This window comes from Cupressus sempervirens, chromosome 11 (genome assembly GCF_028749045.1).
Source record: "Cupressus sempervirens isolate cs-2001-9-10 chromosome 11, ASM2874904v1, whole genome shotgun sequence".
Classification (NCBI taxonomy): Eukaryota; Viridiplantae; Streptophyta; class Pinopsida; order Cupressales; family Cupressaceae; genus Cupressus; species Cupressus sempervirens.
The window spans coordinates 393998382-394025553 of record NC_143128.1 but is presented as its reverse complement, the minus strand read 5'-3'; the positions used below and the strand labels follow the sequence as shown (position 1 = coordinate 394025553).

Genomic DNA, 27172 nt, shown 5'->3' with positions numbered 1-27172 from the left:
TACACAACATGTCAGATATACCAACCTCTCTAAGTCTCTCAAGTAGAGCCACCCTAGGAACAGAATCGAAAGCTTTGCAAAAGTCAACAAAGCAACAGTAGACCTTCTCCGATCTATGTCTGACCTCCTCAATAATAGCCCGTAAAGGTGAAGATGTGATCCATAGTCTGATAATCACCTCAAAAACTAGCATGTCCTCTAGCCCTACAAACTATCCTGTCAAGCTCCTCAGAGAGCATAGCATTAAGGGCTGTCGCATAGAGTTTGGAAAACGTGTGCCCAATCATGATGGTTCTGTAGTTCCCTAGATCAGAGATAGGGCCGGTCTTATGAATAGGATAAATCAAATGCCTGGACCAAGAGGTCGGAAACCCAGAGTGGATCACTCTGTTGAAAAGAATAGAGAGATAGGGACCCAAAACCGAAGCACTGAACTTGAAAAGCTCAGCCTGGAAACCCTCCTCATCAGCAACTCTACTACACTTCATGGATCTGATGGCCTCATAAATGCCGGAAGGGGTGAAAAGGTGAGCAAAAGGAGGCGGAGAGGGATGGATAGAAGGTTGCCCAGGGATGTCATAAAGAGCCATAGTGTACAATGTAAGAGTGTGGAAGTCGAGGGTGGAGGGTGGAGGAGAACTATGGGGGAAAAGAGTGTGCCAAAAGAGTTGGGGGTTGCAGATCAGAGTGGAGCAAAGGGATTTGCACTTAGAAGTGGCGAAGGAACGCTTCTTACTCCGAAGAACGTGAAGATAAGACGAGCGGATGTGGGCAAAGTCAATAGAGCGAGCCTCAAAAGCGGAATGCATAAAACGACGGAAAGATTTGCAATCCAAATCAAACCACTAGTTCATGGGGCAAGTCTTACGACATTTGTTGCGAAGGAGCAAGGAAGGACGATGGGGAATAGAAAGGATGGCAGACTCATGGATAGCTGACGCAAGCAATTCAAACATAGAGGAGGCCTCGCACGAGTCCGAGAAGCACAAAGGGTTAAGGAGTCTTGAAAGATGAGCGAAATAGAGCTTACAATCACAATCGAGAAAATGGAAGCGAATGGGTGAGCAAGCAGTGGCAGAAGAAAGATGAGGTGACTGGAGGTGGGGCGAAGAAAGAAGAAGGCAAGGCAAATATGGATACTGAGGAGAGCATGGTCCACCAGAGGAAGGCGCAAGATGGTGAAGCTGGAAATGTAGGAAATGAGGGAGGGATAGGTAAGAACATAATCAACGACACTAGCACCCCCACAATGAGGCCAACAAGTAAAGGACTTTGATCCAAGAAAGCAGGAAACGCCATTCAAGATCACAAAGCCAGAAGACTCACAAAGCTGCAAACAAATGTCTGCCATACACTGATAACGGCCCAAGAGCATCCTCAGAATATCGCTCAAGCCCTAAAGAAGTGGGATCAATCTCCATGGAGCAAGTAGAATCTGAACCGCGATCATAAAGTGAAGTCTGGAGTACTCTGGTTCTCGCATTGAAGTCCTCGAGAATAACAATGTCCCCTAAAGCAGCAAACTGAGAAATAGTCTTGCAAAAGTCGATAAAAGGGTCTCCGTCATCGGTACCATGAATAGCATAGTGAGAGGAAGACGATGGAAAATAACAAGCAGCCAAATAAAGGTCTCTCTGATGGTGGCACTTATGGTCAATGCAAACCCACATAAATCTGGCAAACATATCTGAGTGTACAATTGAAGTACCGCTGAAAATCTCCTTAATCAAATAGGCTACACCACCAGAGCCCCGTACCCCACCAGAAGCACAAACCTCCTCACAACAAATAGATAACCACTGATAGTCGGTAATATCCGAAAGAGGATGCATAGGACTCTCATGAGTCTCAGTAATGACAAGAATATCCACGGATCCCAAAGCATTACATAGAAGACCAAGTAATGACCATAACGATCCATTATTGTTCTAGCAGTTAACAAGAAGGGAGCAAGTGGGGGTCTCCCTCTTGCTCGACTACTGGTGGGACTATCATTTGGCCTTGGGAGCCAGTCTCTCTTCCCAACCACTTGGGGGGGAATCTCTAATAACTGCTTTCGAATTCCTGATAACTGCCATTTGCCAACCCACCTCGCCTCTAAAACAATACTGCGAGCATGTTTCAGCATGCAACCTGAGCCTTCGTGAGATCTTCATCTAAGAAAATCTTGGAAAGGAAAGAGAATAATTTCCTCTTAGCACGGAAAGCCAAAAGCCTATCAGAAAGTGAGAAAAATCTGATAAAAAGGATGTTGCCATGTCCAAACCAGCACTTATCTAACGTGATATCCATAAGACCAAGTTGATCATAGAGGAAGGAGCGTCTAGCAGCGAGAGGATCTGGGGTAGAGAGGAGTCCACGAACCCGCAAATTGAGCTCACAAACCCGTCTCAATCTCTCATCCTCAATCTTACCTTGTACCATTTTGTCATACTAGCCAGAGGTGTAGAATCTAAGCTACTACAAAGGGAGGCCCAAGACTTGACTTTCATTTCAGTTTCAGATACAAGAGAAGAGTGTTTAGCTTCCATAACGGATTGTTGTTCTTTGATTGTATCAAGTCCCTCTAGCTGTGTAATAATGGAACTGATACTGGTTTGTAGGCTCGTTGTCTCAGTGGTGAAAGTATTTGAGAAGGTTTGGAACCGAGTCGAATTGGAGGTTGTGGCACTCTTAAGTTCAAAGATGGTAACCGTTAGGGAGGTAACCTACTCTCTCAGCTGCAAATTATCTAATTCCAGTTTAGAAATCCTGTCAAATAACCTATGATACATGCGGAGTTGTTGGCCATGGGTTGAATCACTACTGTCTGCCATATCCAAGCAAGAAACCACAATCCAGTAAGCAAATAAATGTAGAAGAGGAACCCCGAAACCAACAAAAGATTGGCAGACAAGCATGCAAAACACAATAATCGTGCGATGAAAACTACACACGGAAGAGAGGAGAGAGGGCACGGCCAGAGAGGCAGAGTACCCACTCGTCACAGACACCCATTGGTAACAATCACCAACAATAATGGAAACAAAAACCAGGCATAACCCATCGCGCACAGAAAAACCAAGCACTAGTCGCGAATCCCGTCGCAACAATCATGTATCAAATACCAATCGCAAATCGCAAATCAAACCCGTGAAGAGTCAATGTGGAAGGCAAAAACTCCAATAAAATAATGGTATCCCATCGAACCCATAGCAAGAGAGAGGAAGAAAAGTGACCCGACCACCAGCAAACCTTAAACGCGGCAGCCATGATCGCAACCCGTCAAGAAACCACAGAGATGATCACAGGAGAAGGATAGGGGATGGACGTGGGAGAGGGGTCATCGCAGACGCGGGTAGAATACCATCAGATATCTACAATACCATGTTCGCACCTTGGACCCTCGAACCAGGTTCGGGTGCAAATTGGTTCCAAGTTCGTAGAATGGTCCGGGCTAGGTCTGGGTTGGGTTCATACCCAACCCTATTGGTCCTTACCGGTCCAAAGCCAAACAAAAAACATTCTTTTATTAATTTTTTGGTTAGAACCCTAAAATGGGCCATAATGAAGCCTCCAAACATACTTTTTTTCACATTTTTCTCTCATTTTCTAATTCAGTAATTCAATGGAAGGTTTTCTTTGGACTACTGAACATAGATCAATGATCGACTATTTAAACTTTTAATGTTAATTGTTGACATTTGGCATTGATTAATTATCAAGCATCATAGATTCATCCAGTGAAATGATTTAGTTATACAATTATGTATATTCCTCTTATTGTTTCGTATATATAATACATACATATATATATATATATATATATATATATATATATATATATATATACAAAACAAACCCATATGGACCACAATGAAAAAAATACACGAATGCGCAAACTAAGTTCTCATACCCGAACCCAAACCAGTAACTTAGTCAAAAATAGGATCTACATCATCTTCCCCATTAAGTGAACCCAATGGAAGACAAACACCTATATCAAAGGCCTTCAAAGGTTGGTGTTCTGAGTTCCACTCAAACGAGAAAAGCTGAAATGGTCATCATTCTTCATCAAAGACAACATCGTGATTAAAGATAGGTCAGTGTCTACATCAATCAGATGGTAAGCCTTATGGTTGTCACTGTAACCCGTAAACATAAGATTCTAACTCTTGGAATCCAATAGCGCGAGGCATCTAAAATCCATACATATCCTAAAAAGCCAAAAACTTTAAGATGGTTGATCCTAGGTTTGCAAAGTCCAGCCTTCCTCACAAGTCTTCCCCTTAACTACATGTGTGGGAGACTAATTAATAAGATAGACTGCAGTAAACATTGCTTTTGCCAAATATTTCTTGGGAACATTTTTGTGTTCCATCATAGACATGGCCATTTATGTGACGGTACAGTTGTGATGTTCTACAACATCATTTTGTTGAGGGGCGTATGGTGTGGTTAACTAACATTTGATGCCATGTGTATCATAGAAAGTGCTGAAAGCAGTTGAACAAAATTCCCCCCATTATCATACCTAAGAGATATAATAGAACAACCAAGCTCCTTTTCTACTAAGGTCCTTAAATTTTTGAAATACATTATACACATCTGATTTCTTTTTAAGAAAGTTCACCCACATTTTATGAATGAAATCATCAAAAAAAAAAGTAAGATATACTTGCACCCAATAACAAAAGGAGTATTCGATGAACCACATACATTAGTGTGGATCATCTGTAGTACCTTAGAGGCTCGCCATGAGTGACCATCCTTGAACGGCGTCCTATACTACTTCTCAGCCTGACAAGCTCCACAAACTCAATGATTCTAAGCTTGAATTTCAAGTAGACCAAGTACTAAATCATCTCAAACAAGATGAGCAAGATGGTGAATGTTCAATTGATCACATCACTAATGCCAGAGACCTTAGTTGCTGATTTGTGAAACAAATTTGATTCGGGCACATGAATCAAAGCCGTGGATTTCAGAATTTTTTTCCCAATTATGATTCGTGGAGGATTTGTGTGTATGTATATAAATATAAGTATATATATATATACTAAAAAATGAGAGAAATATACATAATTCTGAAACTATAAATCATTTTGTAGTATGAATCTATGATTTTAGTATGGATCTATGAATCAAGTATACTTGATAATGTTAAATTTTGTGGATCTCTGATAGATAAAAACAATTACAAAATTAATAACTACAAAGAATATCCTTACTTGAATAGTGCTGAGAGTATTTCCTCCTTTATGACTTCAACAGTGATCACAGTTTGCCTTCCTTTGACTGTATACTGAAATGAATGGAGATGATATATATTTGATGTTATTATATCTGCAAAATGAAATGTTAAACAAATGTCTTTTCTCTGATCACAAGTACTGGAATGCCATGAATTGATTGCTTTTCACTGCGATCAGAGGGCATATATATAAGAAGGCAAAGCACATGACTCCGAAGAGTCATGTCTCTATGTGGCCCAAAGGCCACATAGAGGCATGCCTCTTCGGAGTCATGTTTCATAACAAAAACAACTTACGTGATTAGTTATAAGCCCAACAAACACAAGTCATGTAATGAGGCACGATAATATATATCTACCGATAACAGTAAGGAGCTCAATCACAATATATAAAAGGTTGCTGAAACCTAATCACAATATATTAAATAATTGTCGATAATCAACTTCATAATACTACACATACATAAGCATATAATGTATACGTATAGATATATGTATATATATATATATATATATATATATATATATATATATATATATATATATATATATATGCTTAAATACATGTAGTTGATATAATCGGCAGTAATTTAATTCATTCATAAGCTTAGACCAGTATATCAAATAATCCATGTTAAGCTTCTTCTAACGTTAAAACATTAACAGATAATTGATTTATTTTCACAATTATAAAGAAAATCAACACATTCACATTGAATCATTGAATTACAAAATGAAATTATGATCCTTGAGGATCCAATAAGGATCCTTGATTCTGCTTGTGGATCTGTCATGATCTGCAGGCCATGGATTCTGGCAAGTCCACAAGAAGAATCAAGGATCTTGCCCGGATCCTCAAGGATCCAAGCACGAATCTTGAACCAAATCGAATCTGAATCCAGATCCGGCTTTTCTAGGACGAATCCGGATCCAAATCGGATCTGAATCCGGATCTAGCTTGTCTAGGATGAATCCAGCAACTAAGCCAGAGACTGTTGATAGAAGATGATTTCATTGCGAAGGCATGTTCAAGAGATTCACTTGTATCCACAAGTTTGTATAGATTATGATCCTCAATGTCAACAGAAACAGTAGTGTGTCCCACAATCAACAATCAAACACTTGTGTGCACTGAATACCACATCAAGTTGAAGAGAATGTCGCATAATCTGATTCATTATGAGTAGCTTTAGTTCCATGCCAGAAACATAGTATACATTGAGGAAAATGAGATTCCTCATACCAAAATGTATCAGAACATTTCCCTCGCCGACAACAATATACTCTTTGCCTCTTTCAAATATAAGAATCGGTAAAGGGAGAAAATTTTGTAAACCACTCATGCTTGTGAGTGAAATGTCAAGGAGTACTAGAGTCTATAGACCAAGCAGAAGATATTACATAGTTTGCAGGTCTTTTATCCATGAAGGTGTAAAAGGAAGATTTGTTCTGCTCTCTATGCTCAACAACATTGGCTTTAGGCTGAGACCCTCCCTACTTCCGTTGTTTGGAAGCCAATCAGTTGTGACGATCCTTATATGAAAGGCCATATTTGTGAAGTAGTTACACTGCACCTTCTTCCTTGAACCATCCTGAGAATGACTAAGGCACTTATGTTGAGATGACTAAGATTGATGAGATTTGCATTTATCCTTGTGAAAGGATTTAGTTGCAAAGGCTTGCTCTAAGCAGGACAAGGTGGCACTGCTACCAAACTGTTGCTTTCAACAATCTGTTGTAGAAGTTTAATGAACAACTCTGGTAATTTCAGATCAACATTACTGGAAGTAATTATGAGTCTCTATAAAGTGCTCATCCCTCAAGATGATGACTACCATATCTTCTTCCTTCATTTTTCGACCAATGGCTTCGAGTTGATCTCAAATGTCCTTACTCTTCCTAAGATGCTCCTATAAGGACGTGTTCATCCATCATGATGGAGAACAACTAGTTCTTCAAGAGGAACACTCAACTCTTGCCGGAAGTTTCATGTAATTCCTTCACATGCTGCCAAATGTCGGATGTTGACTTGCCAGGAGTCTAAGGCAACTAATCATATGTGATAGAGAGCTTGAGAAGCATAACAACTTCTCAATTCTGGTCATCTAACTTGTTTGGTCCGCTTGGACTATGGTAGGACAAATCTCTATGCCCAAAACAATTGTATCAAGGTGGCAATATTCGAAGATTGTCAACATGTGTTGCTTCTAGGTGCTATAATTTTCGCCATTGTATCTCTAATTGCCTTCCAACATTAATTTGGTCAATGACAGCATCTTGTATGTTTCCGAATGCACGAAAAATGAAAAACAAAGAAGAGGCAGCATAGAATCTATAAAGAGAATCACAATGCAGAATATAGAGCCAGATAGAAGTACAAAGTAAAAAATAATGAAGTATGACTAGCACAGATTTTGAGAAATGTTTTTGGCTAACCCAAAAAATTCCAACGAAGACCCAGAAGAAATCTAAAAAAACCTAGGAGGAATTTGATATCAGAATAAGATTCTAGCTGGTATAGAATTTGAGGCACAAAAACAGAGGCACCTAGAAAATTTAGACAATAACCTCGAGGTTTCGAAAAACCCACCAAGAATCTTTAATTACATTTTCAATCCAACAAAAAACTAGAGTTTTGAAAGAAACCCTAGCCATCTGTTTGGAACTTCAAAAAGTGTAGATATTTGTAAAAAACGGTGGATGATTGCCAACATTTTCAGCAGAGAAGCAAAAAAAAAAACCCTAGAGCTCACTAACAGCCCTAGCCACTCAATCCAAAGGTAGAAAAACCCTAGTCAATGCCAATAGAAATCATGTATGCAGAGAAATCACAGGCAAAAAATAGGAGTTGCAAAAAAAAGGCCACCATTTGCAATGGTTGCATGGTCTTTTGCAGAGAAGTCCATGAACGATGACATTTTTGCACAAATCATCCAAACAAACCGTCGTTTGTGGAGAAAAAAAATCTACTAAAATAACCACCACTTAACAAACAAAAAATGATGCAATTTGTTGAGGAATGGCCACAAAAACCTAGAAGCCCTAGGTGGGTTATGAGAACAGAAAGCAAGATCTTCAAAAAAATTCAAAAAGTTTTAGTTAGCAAATAATTTTGAAATGAAATTATAAAAATGTTAAAAAAAGACTTAGCTCTGATACCATATTACTGAGAATTAGTTGGTAAAATATTTAATGTATTAACAAATGATCAAAGAGATCATTATAACAAACTTTACAAATGTAAAAAATAAGAAGTTTCTCATAAGAAATTGAAGAAGATCATAGAAACAATCTTATCTATCTAAATTACATTCTATACAAAAGATGACTAGTAAAGTAATTTAATAATTATATTCCAACAGTTTCTTCCCTTTCCTTCTTTCCATGGCTACTATGGATGGTACTTTACAAATAAATTATATAACTTGTTGAAGCCATTTCCTTTCCACAAAGAGATATTTTAACTAACTAGCATAATGTATGACTGTTGATGCTATATTAGAAAACCACATTGTTGTATGTTGATGGATTTTGGGTTTGCAATTGACTAAGTTGTGCAAGGTCTATTAAAATGGTAGCTTCATATGAAGTTATATATCCTTGTTTTCTTTTTCTAAACTATGTTTGCTATTCAAAACTAATTTTCAAAATTGTTGTTTTTCCTCTCTGACTAATTTCTAGATGTTGAGTCATTATTGCTCACGTGGACTTAGAAATTATTCTTCTATCCTCGCGGAAGATAATTTATATCTATTATATGCCAGCATATGATGTCTAACGATCGTCTATGAGCATTTCATTCTTTTTTTTCCTTCTCTTCGATGACAATCGGATTGCCGAGCCTATTTGCCTTCTTATTATACCACAGATGTTATCATGCCTATTCTCAACCTTGGTGGCAATCTTAAAAGGAAACATCCTTCCCATTGCACGTGGAGTAGAGCTTTATGTCGAGCATTATTCTTCACTCATTTTTCTTTGTTTGTGAATATTTACTAGGACAGTTAGCAAGTGACGTTGGCTTAATATCTGCTCTTGTTTTAGAGCCCAGGAAATAAAAACGATCACAAGAGATACATTTCTGTTGATTCTAGCAGAAACATCTACAGTTTCAATATCGGGAGAGCAAATAGTTCATGATTTAATATAGACTACAGTTCTGTTGCTTTCAGATGAGAAATTTTCTAGCATCTTCTCTTATGTAGTTAAGAAGATTAAAATTTAAAAACATATTGTAAGTTGCAAATTAATTTATCTACATATGTATTGAGTTATACTTGATCTTGTAAGGAATTTTTCTGAGTCACCTGTTGATCAGAAAATCAGATTTGATCATCTGAAAATATGTACAGATTTTGATCATAATAAAAGGATTGTTTTTGGTGGGTTAGGTTGTTTCCCTCGATGAGGAGAGTTTATCCCAAGATAATATTTGTTGTTATGTTTTCTTTAAGTTCTTAAATCTGGTTCAATTATTAACATGGTATCAGAGCTAGGCTCTTAAATCTGGTTCTTTTAGCATGGTATCAAAGCCTGATCTCAGTCTCCTTGTGTGTTCTTGCTTCATTTTATCCTTCTTTAGGTTTCAATATGGTGCTTGATCTTAAAGTAGAAGATAGATTGGATGGAGCTTCTAACTTCACATCCCAGAAGTTTGGATTTTTAATGGCTTCTGAAGAGAATGATATTCTCAACTATGTGAAGACTAAGGTGGGCATGCCAGTTGATGATTCAAAGAAAGTTACTAGGAAGAAGAACAACATTATGGTAAGGAAAATCCTTAATGATTTAGTGAAAGATCAGTTAGTTCCTGTCACCTCTAAGTTGGACACTGCAAAGGAAATATATGACTGTCTTCAGAACATGTATGAATTCAAGAACAATAGCAGAGCCTTAGATCTAAGAAGGCAACTTCTTCACATTAAGATGAATAGAGGTGACTCCATTGTTTCCTTCTTCTTTAAGATTGCTTAGTTAAAAGATCAGTTGAGTGCTATTGGAGATTCTATTGATGACAAAGAACTCGTTATGCTTGCCATGAATTGTCTCCCAGATTCATGGGAGTATTTCATTCAAGGTATCAATGTTACAGATGAATTGCCAAATTTTGATAGACTAAGAATTTATTGCATTCAAGAGGAATGTAGGCTGGAAGCTAGAGGGACCTCTTGTAAATCTCACAATGAAGAAGATTAAGTGCTTGCTTCTCATACTTCAAGCAAGCAAGGGAGAAAAAGGAATCTCAAGAAATTTGATGACAAAAATCTATCTTCATCTTCAGACTTTAAAAGGAAAAGAGATCTGTCCCAAAGTGAAATGTTTTAGGTGTGACAAATATGGTCACTTTGCTAGAAATTGTACAGTGAAACTAAAGCATAATGCAGCTGCCTCAAATGTCAAAGATTCCTCTCCATCAAGAGATTCTAGTGATAATTCAAAAGGATCCCTATTCATTTCAGCATTGTCCAGTAACATACCAGCTAATTGCAACACATGGCTCATTGACAGTGGGGCCTCTTGCCATATTTCAGGCTACAAGCAACATCTATCAAATTTGTTGAAAAAAACTCACCTTCAAGTCATCATTGGTGATGATGCTACTCTATCAAAGGGGCTGGTAACACTTCTTTAAAATTGAATTCCGGTATTCCCTTAAATCTTACTAATGCTTTGTTTGTTCTAGGCATCAAAAGGAACTTAATTTCTATTTCAACCTTAGAGGATAAAGGTCATAATGTTACTTTTGTTGATGAAGAAATGTTTGCCTGGAAGAAAAATTCTGATTTTAGTTGAGCTCAAGTTATTGGAGAGCGTCATGAAAGCCTATACAAACTTTCAGAAAATCAAGCTCAAGTTTTAAGTCATGATGCTTCTAACAACAATTTTCTATGACATAAAAGATTTGGTCACCTCAATTTCAGGTCTTTTTCTTCTATGTACAAGCAAGTTGTAGGACTTCCTAAACTAAGTGCAGCACATGAAAGTATTTGCAAAAGTTGTGCTTTGGGAAAAAACACTAAAAGTCCTTTCCATTCTAGAGAAAGTAGGGCCAAGCACATTCTACAATTGATTCATTCTGAATTATGTGGGCCTATGTCTTCGGCTTCCTTAAGTGTTTTTTGGTACTACGTAACCTTTATTGATGATTTCTCTCATAAGACTTGGATCTACTATCTTAAGTCAAAAGAATCTGATGAGGTACCATCTAGGTTCAAGGAATTCAAAGCTCTTGTTAAAAAACTTTCAGATAAAAATATCAAGGTTCTCAAGCTTGATAATGGAGGAGAATACACCTGAAGTGTCTTTCAGTCTTTTTGTGTTGAAGCAAAGATTAAGAGGGAGTTTTGTGTCCCATACAGCCTGCAACAGAATGGTATTGCTGAAAGTAAAAACAGGATCATAGTTGAGGCAGCAAAAGCCATGATTCATGATCAAGGGTTGGAGATTTTTCTTTGAGTTGAGGCTTGGAAGACAACAGTGTATGTTCAGAATAGGTGCCCTCATAAGATTCTAAATTACATGTCCGGAAGAAGCATTCTTTAGTTCTAAACCTGCTGTTTCATGTAGGAGCTTTTGGTTGTTCAGTTTACATTCATGTTCCTATAGACAAAATATCCCAATTAGAACCCTCTGGGAAGAAAGGAATTGTTGTTGGTTATAGTGAATCTTCCTAAGCTTATAGAATCTATGTTCCAGGTCAAAAGGTGATTGAACTAAGCAGAGATATGCTTTTTAAAGAAAATGTTGATTGTGTTAAATCTAATCAACCTTCTTTAGAATTAGAAATGGAAGATTCTGAAGATCCTCAAGAGTTGTCTATGGCTGCTCCTTCCTCGCCTTGTAATCCTTGGAGGGAATCTCCTATTCAGATTGTCCTCATTCTCCTAAAAACCAGATTGGTTCAAATGCTGGTCCTAGCGGCTCTTTGAACTTAAAGAAGAGACCCTTAAGGGCAAGGCATACTATGCAAGAGGCTGAAAAAAATTTCAGCTCCTCGTGGAACTTCTGGGGAAAGTAGAAGGCCACAAAGATTTATTGGTGCATTAATGTGTAATATTATGATTTTGAAGTTTGAACCCTCTAGTTTTGATGCAGCTTTAGGATGGCAAGTATGGAGAGATGTTATGTTGGAGGAATATGAATCCATCATGAGAAATGATGTTTGAGAAATAGTTCCTCGTCTTAAAAACAAATCAGTTATATCTTCTAATTGATTGTATTAAACAAAACACATTGCTAATGGTAGTGTGAAAATTTTAAAGCCACATTGGTTGCTAGAGGTTTTTCACAAAAGGAAGAGATAGATTTTGAGGAGGCTTTTGCTCTTGTAGCTAGATACACTTCAATTAGAATGATTATTGCTATTGCAGCTACTAAAAGATGGAAGCTACATCAAATAGATGTCAAGACTGCCTTTCTAAATGGTGTTATTGAAGAGGAAGTTTATGTTGATCAGCTTGAAGGTTTTGTGATCCATGACAAATAGTCACATGTGTGCAAGCTAAAAAAGGCATTATAAATTTATATGGCCTAAAACAAGCTCCTCAGACATGGTATGAACGTATTGGTGGTTATCTTTTAAGTTTGGGTTTTATGAAAAATGAGGCTGATCCAAATCTTTATTTCAAAAGGCATTACGATCTTATGTTGATTCTAGTACTTTCTGTTGATGATCTCTTTATAAATGGTGAAGATGGTTTTATTGTTAAATGTAAGGAAGAGTTGATTTCTGAATTTGAAATGCAGGACCTTCATTTAATGCATTATTTTCTTGGTTTGGAAATATGGCAAAGAACAAATGAGATTCTACTTAGTCAAGGGAAATATGTTGTAGACATCCTGAACAGATTTGGTATGCTTGACTGTAAACCCAATGTGACTCCTATGGAAGCAAATTTGAAGAAACTTCAAGAAGTTGTTGCCACTTCGGATTTAATTGATTGCACCTTATGTAGACAGCTGATTGGTTCACTAATGTATCTAGTTAATACCAAACCTGACGTTTGCTATGTAGTTAATACCTTAAGCCAGTTTATGAGTGAGCCAAAAAACAATTCATCTTATTGCTACCAAACATGTCTTGAGATATAATTGGGGTACAATAAACTATGGTAATATTTGGGGTACAATAAACTATGGTCTGAAATTTTCTAAGTCAAATGATCTTCATCTTCATGGTTTCTCTGATTTTGATTGGGTAAGGTGTGTATCAAACAGGAAGAACACTTTGAGTTTCTATTTTAGCCTTGGATTTGCTATGATTTCATAGTGCATCAAGAAACAAGGATGTGTAGCTCAAAGTACAGCTGAAGCTGAATATGTTGTAGCTTTTACAACAGCTCGAGAAGCTATGTGGATTCGAAAACTTCTTGTTGGGTTATTTGGAGACTCTCTTGAACCCACCATAATATCTTGTGATAATCAAAGTTGTATAAAGCTTTACATTAATCGTGTCTTTCATGACAAGTACAAGCATGTGGAAATTAAGTATCATTATTTAAGGGACATGGTTCTATGAAATTCAGTGGAGCTGCAATATATCAACATTGATGAGCAAACTACCAATATCCTTACAAAACCTCTACCCAAGGTTAAGTTCTCTTATTTTAGAGACAAGTTAGGTATTGTAGAGTTTGAGACTCTTGTTGGAAACGAGTCTCAGCTGTGATTTTTTTTTCTTATTAATGTGAAATTAATAAAGTTGCAAGGATGTCTTTAATGACTCTTTCACCTATGAGGGAAACCATAGTGAACATCTTGTAGAGAGAGTCCATGATGTCATCATGTTTGAGAGATTCCGTGATGGGAGTTGGATGTCATATTAAGAGATTTCATAACATCACGTTGAGAGAGTTTATGATGTAAGTTGAGCATGTTCCTTGCAGGTTTATCATGTTGAGTGATTCCATGGTTTTTGTTTTTTGAATATTAATAAATTATTTTTGTCATGTTGTGAGAGTCCATGACTATTGAATTTGGTAACTTTCATATTTGCTAAGAGGGAGTGTTAAAATGGTAGCTTCATATAAAATTATATGTCATTGTTTTCTTTTTCTAAACTCAGCTGCTATTCAAAACTATTTTTTCAAAATTGTTGTTTTTCCTCGCTAATCGATTTCTGGATTTGCGTCATTCTTGCTCACATAGGCTTAGCAAATATTCTTCTCTTCTCATGGAAGATTATTTATATCTATTATATGCTAGTGCATCACGTCTAATGGTTGTCTGTGAGCATTTCAGTCATTCCTTCCTTCTCTTCAACAACAAATCAGATGGTTGAACTTGTTCACCTTCTTATTGTACCGTGGGTGTTATTGTACCTATTCACTCAACCTTGGTGGTGATTGTAAAAGGACACGTCCTTCTAATCGCATGTGGAGAGGAACTTTATGCCGAGTGTTAATCTTTGCTCATTATTTTCCTTCGTTTGTGAATCTTTACTAGGACAGCTAGCAAGTGACAGTAGCTTAGTATCTGCTCACGCTTTGGAGCTCAGGCAATTAAAAAAATCACAAGAGACGTTTTTGTTGATTCTAGCAGAGATGTCTACAGTTTCAATATCGGGAGTGCAAATAGTTGATGATTTAATATAGACTATAGCTCTGTTTTTTCAGGCACAAATTTTTTTGGCATATTCTCTTATATGGTTGAGAAGATTAAAACTTAAGAACATACTATAAGTTGCAGATTAATTTATCTGCATATGTATTGCGTTATACTTCAGCTTCTAAGGAGTTTTTCTGAGTCACCTGTTGATCAAAAAATTCAGATTTGATTATCAAAAAATTCAGATTTGATCATCTGAGACTATGTACTGATTTTGATCATAATAAAAGGATTGTTTTTGGTGGGTTGGGTTGTTTCCCTTAATGAGGAGGGTTCTTCCAGGATAATATTTGTTGTTTTGTTTTCTTTAAGTTCTATAATCTGGTTCAATTTTTAACAAGATCATATAATGGAAGCTAAAAGGGAAGGTGACATATTATTTTTTTTACATCGAATCCAAACAGTGGAAGGTCCTTGTTGATTTTGAAAAGAGTGTCATAGGATGCAAGGATATCATTGTAGGCAGAGAGAAGATAACAAAAAATGTATGGTTTAGAGAATAGGCAAGGCTGTATGGTGTAGAAAATGGAAGAGGCCATACCATGTAAAAGATTACACAAGTCATAGACTCTAGAAAAAAGGGAATCACCACCATACAATATAGACAAAGGGTTGTCAAAGTTGTATATTGTAGTCAATGCCTAGGAGCCATTGTACAATGTCACCAAAGAAGGATCATTGTGCAATGTAATTTTTTTCCTCATTAAATGTACAACATTCTTTATAGGTTGTATGATCTAGTCAAGCCTTCTAATGTAGTCAGGCCTTTTATTAGGCTATATAATGCACAAGATTTTTGATGTACTTGAGCCTTTAATTATTTTCTCCTTCAATCATTGAATTTAAATTATCAATCTAATATTTTCACCTTTTCCATTCTAGTTTTGCTTTATCTTCTAATGTCCTTTTGTCACCCTTTAAACAATTTTTTTTTTCAATTCAGTCTTAACATGCAGCTGTCATACAGTTCTTTATAGCACTCCTATGCACAATAAGTGTCAATGTGTTTCAATTCAAGAAAATTGTCAACCACAAGAGTTACTTCCATACCTTTATTCATGCTTTAGCAAGAATCAATTAATCTTCCTCCTTCTTGTTGGTACCACATGACTTTGTATTCTTGTACAAATGGGATAGGTACAAGATTATACAGTTCACCAAGTCTTGTTGTGCATGGTATTACTATTGGCTATGGTATTAATAATGCTTCTTTGTGTATTCTCTCACGGTTTCATCACAACTTGATTGCTCCAGTATTATGTAACATTGAACATTCATTAATGATCGTAGATCAGGATTTTTCTGAACATTTGGATCTAAGTATTCTTCTATTTTTTCATTGTGTTGATCTTGGCATGCCTTGTCTACATTCAATTCATAACTAATGTATCTCATTCTTTCTCCAAAGTAAGGTACATGTAGCAATTAGACATTTGGTCAAATGTGGGTGTGTTTGGATTATGGCAATAATCTTTTCCATTTAGTTGGTGGGCTAAATAGACACTTAGTCAGATGTGGGTGTGTTTGTATTATAGAAACCCCTACCAGCTTCTTGATGATAGGCTTTACCTTCAATGCTACTTAATTCTCACTAGTCATCCAATCTAACATATTGATTGCAAGGATGGCTTCTTCTCTTTCCTTATATGTGTTGCCCAAATTTCAGTCCTATCAATTTCAAATCTTTCCTCTTTCCTTGTTGCCTGAAGCAAGTTAAACTAAGCAAGCCTGTGTTCAAAATAAGTCTAAGTCCAATGTCAAGGTTTGCCCCAAGTCACTTCTCATCGGGCTCACTTCACTCATTTGTTTGGGTTTGCGGGATTTCAGTGCTCCTTCTCCTCCTCCGCTTTGTTTGCACAAAAATAATTTGAATCAGGTGCGTGCGAGAAAATAGCGCTCGAGTAGCATGTTGTTTCACTTAGAAAGTCATAGGGTCTTCCCCCTCGATGAGAAGTTAAGTCTCTTGTTCTTACTTCATAGAAGCGAAGTTCGAGATCTCCCCTCTCCAACTTCTTTTCCGGTCAGAGACGTAATTTTGGGGCAACTCCACACAACTACAAAATGGCCCGGCAATAAGAGGTATACCCGATGCTCAAAGAATATTCCAATAGAGATTTTGCTAAGGCACATCCTCAGGGAGAACTTCATTTCAGTGATTACCGCAATGAAGGAGAAGTATGTGAAAGTCATAGCCCAGCAGAAGGATAGCAAAGTGTCTTCTCCAACATGACAAGCAGAATGTTTACATGCGGAATCAGATTTTAAGTCTAGCAAAGGTCATCACTTGCCTTAGCATTACAATTGGAGTCAAAAAATTGAAGGTGTTGCTTCTCTCACTTAAAACGGAAAGATTTGAGAAAATATCTGCTTGATATGGGTAAAACTATATTGATAAGACGTGGCTGATGTCACTTTTGGCTATTAACCCCCGCATTGATTTCGAATCTGATCATTAATCCTCATAATGTATTTTTGAATTTAATGCAAACTTGCTCACTTGTGCGGCGTGGGAACTCCAACCAACGATCATAAAGTGAGATTGTTTTCTTTCCCTTATCATCTCATCTTCACTGAGCATTTTCAATTTTCGCAATCAAGCTAATTGCTACAGTGGTTATAAGTTCTCCACCATGGCTTCCAAATTTATTGGGTATGATAATTTTAATGGAATCGACTACACACTAAAGAATCTAAGTGATACCCACCTGCATTTCTATGACCTGGGTGATTTACATAGGAGATTGCAAGCAAACCCAATCCATCCCATTGCCAAGAGACTGAAGCAGAGTGGCCTAGTGGAGGTGGCGGGTTTTTCGGTGGTGATGCAAGTGCCAGAATTGATCCTTGAATGCATCACTCCTTATGACCTGGGTACCCATTAGATCAAAACTCTAGATAACGAAGTAGTGCTCACCCTCGACCAGGATGTTTTGCATAATTGTTTTCACTTACCAGCATGGGAAGTCTATAACGACATGAACTATTGGAATTTAGCCGCCCTCTACAATGAGAAGTCAGCTAGGAAGAGCAACATGATGGCCACCTTGTTCCAAGTTCCTCGAATTGGCAAAAGAAAAGTGCTTAAGACCCTCTACGACACCAATTTAAAAAAGGAGATTGTCGATATCCTCGTGCTCCCGCACAAGCTAAAAGGAAACAAAGATTATCTTAACTTCGTAGAGCATTACTTCTATTTGGTCCAAGTGGTGTGCACTGAGGGGGAGCATGTGGATTGGGCTCAAATAATCAATGACAATCTAATCGATTGGCTTTAGACCGCACGAGCTCATATGCAATTCTTCATATCTTTGTATTTAATATATGCCCTCACTACTATCCAGCTATGGCCTGGGTTGCCACATGTCAAGCAATTCGACGAAGATATCTAAGTATATGATTTCTACCCATAGTAACAAGAATCACGGCGATTCACACAATTCAGCGATTCGATTCAAGTGATTTTTTGTGAATCGATGAATCGAATCAGCGATAAAAGGTTTATGAAATAAGTTACTAAATTTCAAGTGTTTTCTTTTAATTTGTCAATTCATGGTCAATTTGGTTCCAATTCATGGCCGATTCATAATTCAATTTGGCCTTGCTGATTCAGATCCGATTCCGATTCTTGTTACTTTGTTTCTACCCATGCTTACAACTCCATCACAATTATATGGAGTTCATGAAGGTAAATGATGCCTTCACAATGAGGCTATGTCGTCTAGGGATTCGCAGCGAGGCAGCTCTCCCCTAAAACTATCTCTGTCCTTACTCAATTCGGTAGTTATTTCATCCAATTCCCAGCATTTTCCTACATCAAAATCACAAGTTTCAATGGTTTCCCTTGGAAGCTCCCAAGGTATCCTGATGATCATATCGTTCTAGCGGAGCTATGTTGTCAGATCCTACAGGTGAATATTCTATGTGCAAGTGCTCAAAAGGCGGGCATCCCTTTCCCAATCTCTATGGGAGTGTATTCTTGTGCCTCCCATTCAAATGCTAAGAATATGCTCAAGGCCCTCAAAGAAAAGTACAAGCCAAATTCATACGAAGCAATCTAGCTAAAATTTGACCCAGTGGACTACATCAAGAATAATTTACAATTGGGCTCAGTTTTCAAGCACATACCCAAACTGGAGGACCACTGGGCTAATTGTGCAAACGAGCTTTTGAAAGTGGAGAAAGGTTCTTCTCCAAAATGACAATCCAACAAGTAAAGTTGTATAATGTTGGTTTAGATGTGGAGGGAATCAATAATGATGGTTTATACATGCAGTCCTCCACATATTTGAAGAAAACCAAAGACACTCTCATCGATTCAGCCCCTCCACTAGGTCCTCCCATTGATAATCTCGAGAAGTTAACAAATGGGGTAATCAAGAGGACTGATCAATGGGTGGAGTGGACAAAGGACTGGAGAAAAAGGACAGGTGGTTGACCTGCAGAAACCCACCCCACTCAATCATCCACCACTACTTCTACCAACATTGTTGCAGCCACTGTGACCATGTTTTAGGGCCCTATCAGACTGTTGCAAGAGATGGAAGAGACCAGCCTCCGGAGAAGAACATTTACATCGATCCCACCTACGAAGGAGGCTCAGTCCCAATCATAGGATCAACAGAGGAGCCAGAGACGGATAAAGAATAAGAAAAGGAATCAAAGTCAGATGGTGTGAAGAGCAAAGATGCCTCAGTCACGGTGATCAACCTGGACGGTTCCGATGGAGCTCGACCAGATGACAGACTTGATGGAGGACCGCCACCATAGGAGACACCTCAAGCACCAGCAAGCCAAGGTAATGTACTTGTTACTACTTCCCAAACATTTTTTTTCCTTTTTCTGCTAGGAAGACAAGCACTCCTCCCGTGGTGAGGAAACTCTTTGATGTGGCAGCTCTCAAATCCTCTCTCAATGTGCTCACTTCGGAATCATGGCTGGAGAATACACTTGAGATGAAAAGAAAAAGGATAGAGGAAGGGACACCTCCAAAGGATTTGATTACCCAAACTATGAAGCAGTCATCTACCACCAAGAAAACTAAGAAATCCCCTACATTGGCAGCTTTAGGCAAAGATGTTAACACGAGGAACTTCATTATTGAGATTGCTCAGGCTCAAACAAAGGGGAACTTGGTTGATCTCGCCCCAACGAACTTCAACATTCAACAATATGACATGGGGCCTCCGAGACATGATACTAAGGTCGGGATGTGGAGATTCCTCAACCAACTAGTGGACGAGGAGCTGGAAGAGCTCAAGATATCTAAGGCTCATCTCAAAGCCTCAAATAAGGAATTGTTTAAGTGCCTCAAGCAATCGTTCGCCCCACTCGCCGGCCATGTGGGAGAGTCCTCCGATTCAAGATCTTTTGACCCATATGTGAAAGAGAACAAAGCTCTACTCGACAAGTTTCGTGAAGAAAGGCATTTTTGCAAAATTGGGCGTGGGTGGTTAGAAGATATGAAGGTCAAGGGCTTACCATTGATTGAAAAGCTAGGCGCCCTTTGCATAAGGTTCGTGAAACTAAAGGAAACTATGTTCACCAATCTAGAATCTCTCAAAACTAATGTGGAGAAATACAAAAACTCCATGTCTTCACTACACGAGATCATGAGCTTGAAGATTGAGCATGCCATCAACTTGGGCATCCTAAAAAATAGTGATAAACCCCTCTCCCACTAGATGCGATCTCTCGAATTCAAAAGAGAGAGCATGGTAAAAGCCAAGAAGCAATTGAAGAGAATATATGAGCCGGTGAAAAAGATAGAAGGAACCATTTTTTGGTATCTTTGGGAATTGCATACGGAGTCCCATGTGAGTAAGGGCGGAAAAGTGGTCGACGTGGATCATATGAAGATTGTTTATCAAGACTACATAGATGAACTTGTGCACCCCACTAACTTCCAAATTTCCAAACTTCACAAGTTGACTGCCATTGATGAAATGTTAGCCAAGGTATTGGAAAAGTTGCAATTCCGACGGATACTGTGGAAAGGCTACCCGTGGATCATGACCTCTGGATGATTTGGTCGGATAACATGCAGATTCTTGATGCCAAAGATCTTGCAACAATCATGGGAGCTATGAAACAACATAAAGTGAGCCAAGAAAGCGCCAAACCGACTAATGACGGAAGCCAAAACGCTCCAGCTCCTCAGATCTAATCATTGTTCAATTCCATAACGACAAGGTCAATTTTCCCCATTTTGGGGTTTCTCTTCCATCTTCTCGGAGTTGCAATCTTTGTAACGCCCAGAAGTTAAAGGGCATATATGTAATACTTTATAAAATTAATGAAAGGACCGACAATTTTTGGTGTGAATTGCCCCCCTATTGCAGAGACAACTGAGTGAGTCTCGAAAATTAACATCAGATTTTGTTGTTCACCTCTTTGCTTTTCTTTCTATGTTTGGCAAACTTAATTATGATGAAACTGTGAAGTCATTAAGTTAAATGGATGTTGAAGTTTAATGGTTTTAGTAATCTGAGAATTATTGTAGTTTTGTGTGTGCTTTTGTTTCCTCTGTTTGATACTGCATTTAGGAAATAAGATCATATAAACAACCCTTCAGTTAGATAAACGCATGTATGAATTAAAGATGGAATGTTAAGGGTAAAGGTTTGCTGCTCTCATGATCGTGGAAGTAGTTGAACTAAAGAAATTCAAATCTCGCCCTGAATTTCTCATGGTTATGGGAAACTTGAAAATAGCCTCTTCTGCTCTCTCATGAAGAGCATACCCATTTTAAGTAGGATACTCAAACAAATTCATTGCATATACATCTTAAAGGGAATTGTACTTTGAATTCAGAGGGAAGTGAAGTAGAAGAAGCTTCCCATTTGTTGCTAGTTGTTTGTTCCTTCACCTGTTGGGCAAGACAGCAAAAGATATCAATTAAAGAAGGGAAAGAACAAATTGTTAACCAGCAATATCGATTTATTTTAGACACATTAGCAATTTCTTTCTTTCCATCTTAACTTTATAGCTTTATCGATCCATTTTCCAGGACTACCCTTATTTTGATGGGTACTAACCACCTTCACTTGAACTTATCAACCTTAATTTCCTTACGACCATTGAATTTTGAAACTAATTGACCAAGTAAAAAATTCATTCTTCAGAGGTGTTTGTCATGCCAATACTTGTATCACTTTTGCATCACCTACATTGCACATTGTGCCAACACTCTTCTTTCATTGAGATTATTCAATTGAAAGATTATTTCTTTTAAATTTTCAATATCACCTTACAAAGTCTTTGCTATAAATATCAAGCTTAGTACAATGTACGCAACAAGTACCACAACTTCTTGGCCATATATCAGTTGGAAAGGTATGTTTCCTATGGTTAGTTTAAACATTGATCCATAGACCCACAAAAAAAATGGTAACTTTTCCTCTAATCATTCACTTCAATAATACAAGAATTGTGGGTGAAAAAATGGGTACTTTATATATTCCACTTGACCATTTGCTCCTGGTTAGTACACACTTGCGAGGGTGTGAAATATTTGAAAATCAATTGTCATCATTCGAATGACATGATTCAAAATTTGGCCTCCTTTGTGAACTATGATTTGAAAAAGGATACCATATCTAGTGAAACTTTGTTCGTAGATGAATCTAGCAGTGTTCAGTGTTGTATTGTCTGGCAGTGCCCTAGCTTCTTCCCATTTGGTTAGTCACTTAGTGGCCACAACGATATATCTACATCTACAAGATTGGCTTACCTTAAGGGTGCAATAAAATCTAGTCCCCACCTCCCAAAGATTTATCACAGTTGTGATGGTGAGAGTGGCACATAGCCTCTCTTAAATGGTTTCCCTACCCTTTGACAAGTATTACATCCAATTACCCATTATTGTGCATCTATATCTAATTTCAACCACCATAGACCAACCAAAAGGACATTTCTAGTGCCAAATGTTATTGTAAATTCAATGCGTTGAGGATTAAAGTGGCCTCTATCATTGATCCCCTTCCTCTCTCTAGTCAAACATTATGGTTTGTTTTAAAAGTTCTTACAATTTCCAAAATAATAAGAAAATAATAATATGACCTAGGCAAGTTAGCGGTCCCTTTCGTCTTTCTGGATATTGATTTACTCCTTAGCCTTGCAGAAAAATATGACCCAATTCCAAAGGAGCTAAGGGATATGCAAAGGGATACATTGTTGAGAATCACTGCCGAGGAGATTAGGGCAATCTTTGATTTAATTGAATTATCTTCAAATGTAGAGGATATATATATGGACCTCTTTGATAGAGCATACACAAAAGTTTTAACTGTAATCAAAAACAAGATGTTCCCTGTTCACCTTGCTTCTATGGGAACTGTGAAGTTGGTAGTTAATGACCTAGGGTCTGAGCCATACCCTAAGTGGAATGCATGGCAATATGACCTCGTCCCTTCAGCCTTTCTCGCTATTGATTTACTCCTTAGCCTTGCTGAAAAATATGACCCAATTACAAAGGAGTTGGGGGCTATGTAAGGGGATACATTGTTGAAAATCACTGCAGAGGAGATTAGGGCAATTTTTAATTTAACTGAATTATCTCCAAATTTAGAAGATATATCTATGGAGCTCTTTGACACTGCATACACAAGAGCTTCAACTATGATCCAAGACAAGATGCCCCCTATTCACCTTGCTTCTGTGGGGACTGTGAAGTTGACAGCTAATGACCTAGGATCTTAGCCATATCCTATAAAGTTATTGTAAATTCAATGTGTTAAGGATTGAAGTGATCTCTATCATTGATCCCCTCCCTCTCTCTAGCCAAAAATTATGGTTTGTTTTAACTAGATCATGCTCTCGAAAAAAGAATAAACTATCGAACCATTTTATTGGAATGACAAACGCATCTCTGAATACTCAACATTTTCTAAAAGTTGTTACAATTTCCAAACTAATAAAATTTATTATATGGAAGAAATTACATTATTTCTCTATTTAAATTTTATACATCTCTAGTGCCAAACGTCATTGTAAATTCAATGTGTTGAGGATTGATGTGACCTCTATCATTGATCTCCTCCCTCTCTCTTGTCAAACATTATGGTTTGTTTTTAAAAGTTGTTACAATTTCCAAAATAACAAAAAAATTATATGGAACAAATAATATTATTTCTCTATTTATATCTTGAATGCTCGCAATTGCATAGAATGATCAAATAATTGTGTGTGTATTTATATATGTGTGTGTGTACATGCATGTGATAAAGATGTATCCAAATGTACTATATCAAAGAGAGAGAAACCAATTGCACAGGCATATCAAAATTGTATTCCCATACTTGACCCTATTACCAATTTTGGCAACTTCAATTGAGGACTAGGACCATTTTTCTATTGTGAACTCCAAGTATCGTCTAGTGTATATGTTGGAATGTTTTGGTATGAGATAGTTTCTCTTATCTATATTGATTTCAAACAAATAGACATTCAAGCTCTCTAAGATTTCCTCAGTGATAGATAAGATAAGATATATTTATTAATATTCAACGCGAGACCACAAAGAGTGTCTAAGGGACTGCAAAAAAATGACACAAGAACAACCAATTGTGGGAACACCAAATGGTATCGAGGAAAAGAGCAAATTTTGGGCAAATTTCTTGTTGTAACTTGGGTATGGGCATTATATCCCCTAGTAGTTAGTTCATTTTCTTGAAACTCTCTATGATTTCTTGCAATGTATGCAACTAGAAGAATATTAAGTTCAAATGCTAAGTTATCATGGTTCATCCCTGCACCCCCGGACCAGTAGAAGTTCGAACTGGTTCGAAGTTCGGGTCCGGTTCAATGTCTTGTCCAAGCAAGGTGTGATATTTTCCTTATTGGTTGGAACTAGTTCGAAACAAATTTGAAACGGGGTGGACCATGCCATTAATCGTCAAACCAAGTTCAAACCACGTCATTTTTGGGCCCTGCAGAAGGTACTAAAGTGTTTTGTTGCAAACTTGGATGCTTCTACTACTCGGCTTACACTAGATGATTTTGAAGAATTTGATGTCAATACCATTTTGATTGTTGCCACTGATCCCATTGGCCTTAGCTCTATTGCTGAGTTAACAAATGCCAGAGAAAAAGAAGATGAAAGAAGAAGAAGAAGATGATGAAGAAGATGAAGATTGAAGAACTTAGAATACTAATAGATTTTTATTCCATTAGTTAAAACAATAAACGTGAAACATTGATACTTGAACTTGATGCTATGATTTATTTTTAATGTTGTGAATGTTTGATGTTGAACTTCTTACTTGAACTATACGATGGTATGATCACTATGATTACAATGGTGTTTTTGTTGTTTAAATGTGTGTATGCTACTATGCTACATTCTAATTTTAACTCGTGCTTCATAAATATGCGTATATATATAATTTTACATGTTTTTGTACTAACGAACCCAAACCCCTTTCCAAAATTTTGACAAACTTGCAAACTGGTTCTCGAACTTCAAACTTGGAACCGAACTCGAACCAGTAACTAAGTTCAAATGTAGTACACCTTTCAAATCTATTTATGTTTCTAATTATTTAATATTTGTGAAATTTTGGGCCCTCACGGAATTCAACCCAAGACTTGGGAAGAATCTCAAGATTCTTTGGATGACACACTACACGACTTGATATTTGTATTATAATATGTATTGTATTTTTGACTCCATTCTTTTCCTTCGTTAAAAGTGTTATAATGAACTCTTATTTTTGCTTTTGTGGAAAATGTATTTGTCCCATAAATATTTGCCTTTTCTTAAGAAAGGCATATCTCAGTTCCAAACCCTTCTTGTTAACTGATACCTTTTTCTTTTGGATTAGTCAGAATTTTTCTACCTGTCCTATTTGAAAAGGCAGCACATCTATCTTCTATTTCTGAAAAAGAATCTGACATATAAAAAGAGTTAAGTGGGTCTTCCAAAACTGACCAGATTGGATCTCCTTATCTCTCTTACTCTCTAACCAGTTCTTCAAAACTTTTTTTCTGGTGTATTATAACTGCCTCTACAATCAAAGCAGCTATCAATAAAAAATGATATTAAATCCCCTTTATACTACTATGCCAGATTCACCAATGATAACACGTGTTCAGCCTATTGTACTTTTTAACAGCTGTACAGAGAAGTAACGCAATAGTACAAGTAGATATCTTTATGATTTAAAAAATAAACGAAGTCTAATGCTATTGTCATAGGGAAAATCTTTGATGATATATTTACTATTTTTTTAAATTATAATTAACTTCAATATGAATGTTTAACTTGACTCTCTACTTACGCCCAAATACCCCCATGCTGCCTGCACAAATGCACCTTGAAATTTGTAGCTGATGCAAATTTGTAGCTGATGCATTTCCTAAGCCTCCTCTGTACTGTACCCATCAATGATCAGCTCCAAATAATTGAATCTTACTTCTGTTTTTCCTTCACAAATGAACAGGTCCAAGAAGATTCAATTGTTGTCACCAAAGAGAACTGCATATGCCATTGTCCCAAGCAGATGTTTACGCAAAAACTAATCCACTAATTAGAAAACACATTAAAGGTATCATGTGTTTGGAATCAAAGTTTTCATCATAGATACTTCTTATTGTAGCCCTAGATGATTCCAATCTGTGACATTTTTTATTAATTATTTTCATTACACACTAGCAGTAGATACATGCATTTGTCAATAAAAATTGTTTTTCCTTCTTTACAGTCATAAAAACTATTTTTTCTTCTTCACGATAGTCCTATTAATTGCAAAAATTACGGAGTTGAATTTTAGTGGCTTAGCAGTCTGAAAAAACTGTTAAGAACTTAAAGAGTGATTTAGCTTCTCAGCTAAAGCAACAGTGATTAGTGAGAGGAGGCCCACTACATAATAATTACTGTAGCTCAAAATGATCCATAATGCAATGAAAAATAAAGCTCCCAAACTTTAAGTGTGTCGTTATCTCTCAATAGATAAACTGAAATTTCCTGAACAAGATGATTAAAAATGCACTCAAATGCAATAAGAAAAAAAGCAGGCATTAATTTAATAAGGAAATAAGAGTAAGAATGGAGAAAACATACCTCAACATTAAACACAACAATTTCTCCTACACGGATGGGAGCTTTACTCATATGCAAAAACAATATATCACCCTAGAAAAATGATGAATATGTGTAATTAAAACGAATATTTTACTCAACAATTTAAAAGCAATTAGAAGGAAATTTGACTTGAGTTTATACTTAACATGTAATAGAAGTTTTTAAATGAATAAGCATCCAATTGAAATTTCCAGAGCATATATTGCAAAACTAAACCATATTTGACTCACAAATAACATCAAATATGTAATAGA

General features: G+C 37.1%; 1 protein-coding gene across 3 annotated transcripts in view; it reads right to left on the bottom strand.

The window, feature by feature from the left end:
• The window catches only part of LOC149529680 (uncharacterized), a 196810-nt gene that overhangs the window by 119570 nt on the left and 50068 nt on the right, over positions 1-27172 (bottom strand). For 2 of the 3 annotated variants that reach the window (XM_089808608.1, XM_089808609.1), the window contains exon 3: positions 26898-26969. The exons of the other annotated variant lie outside the window; for it this stretch is intronic. In XM_089808608.1, coding sequence (XP_089664734.1) covers positions 26898-26969 — 72 coding nt within the window. The remainder of the gene's footprint in view (positions 1-26897; positions 26970-27172) is intronic. 3 annotated transcript variants of the gene reach the window in all.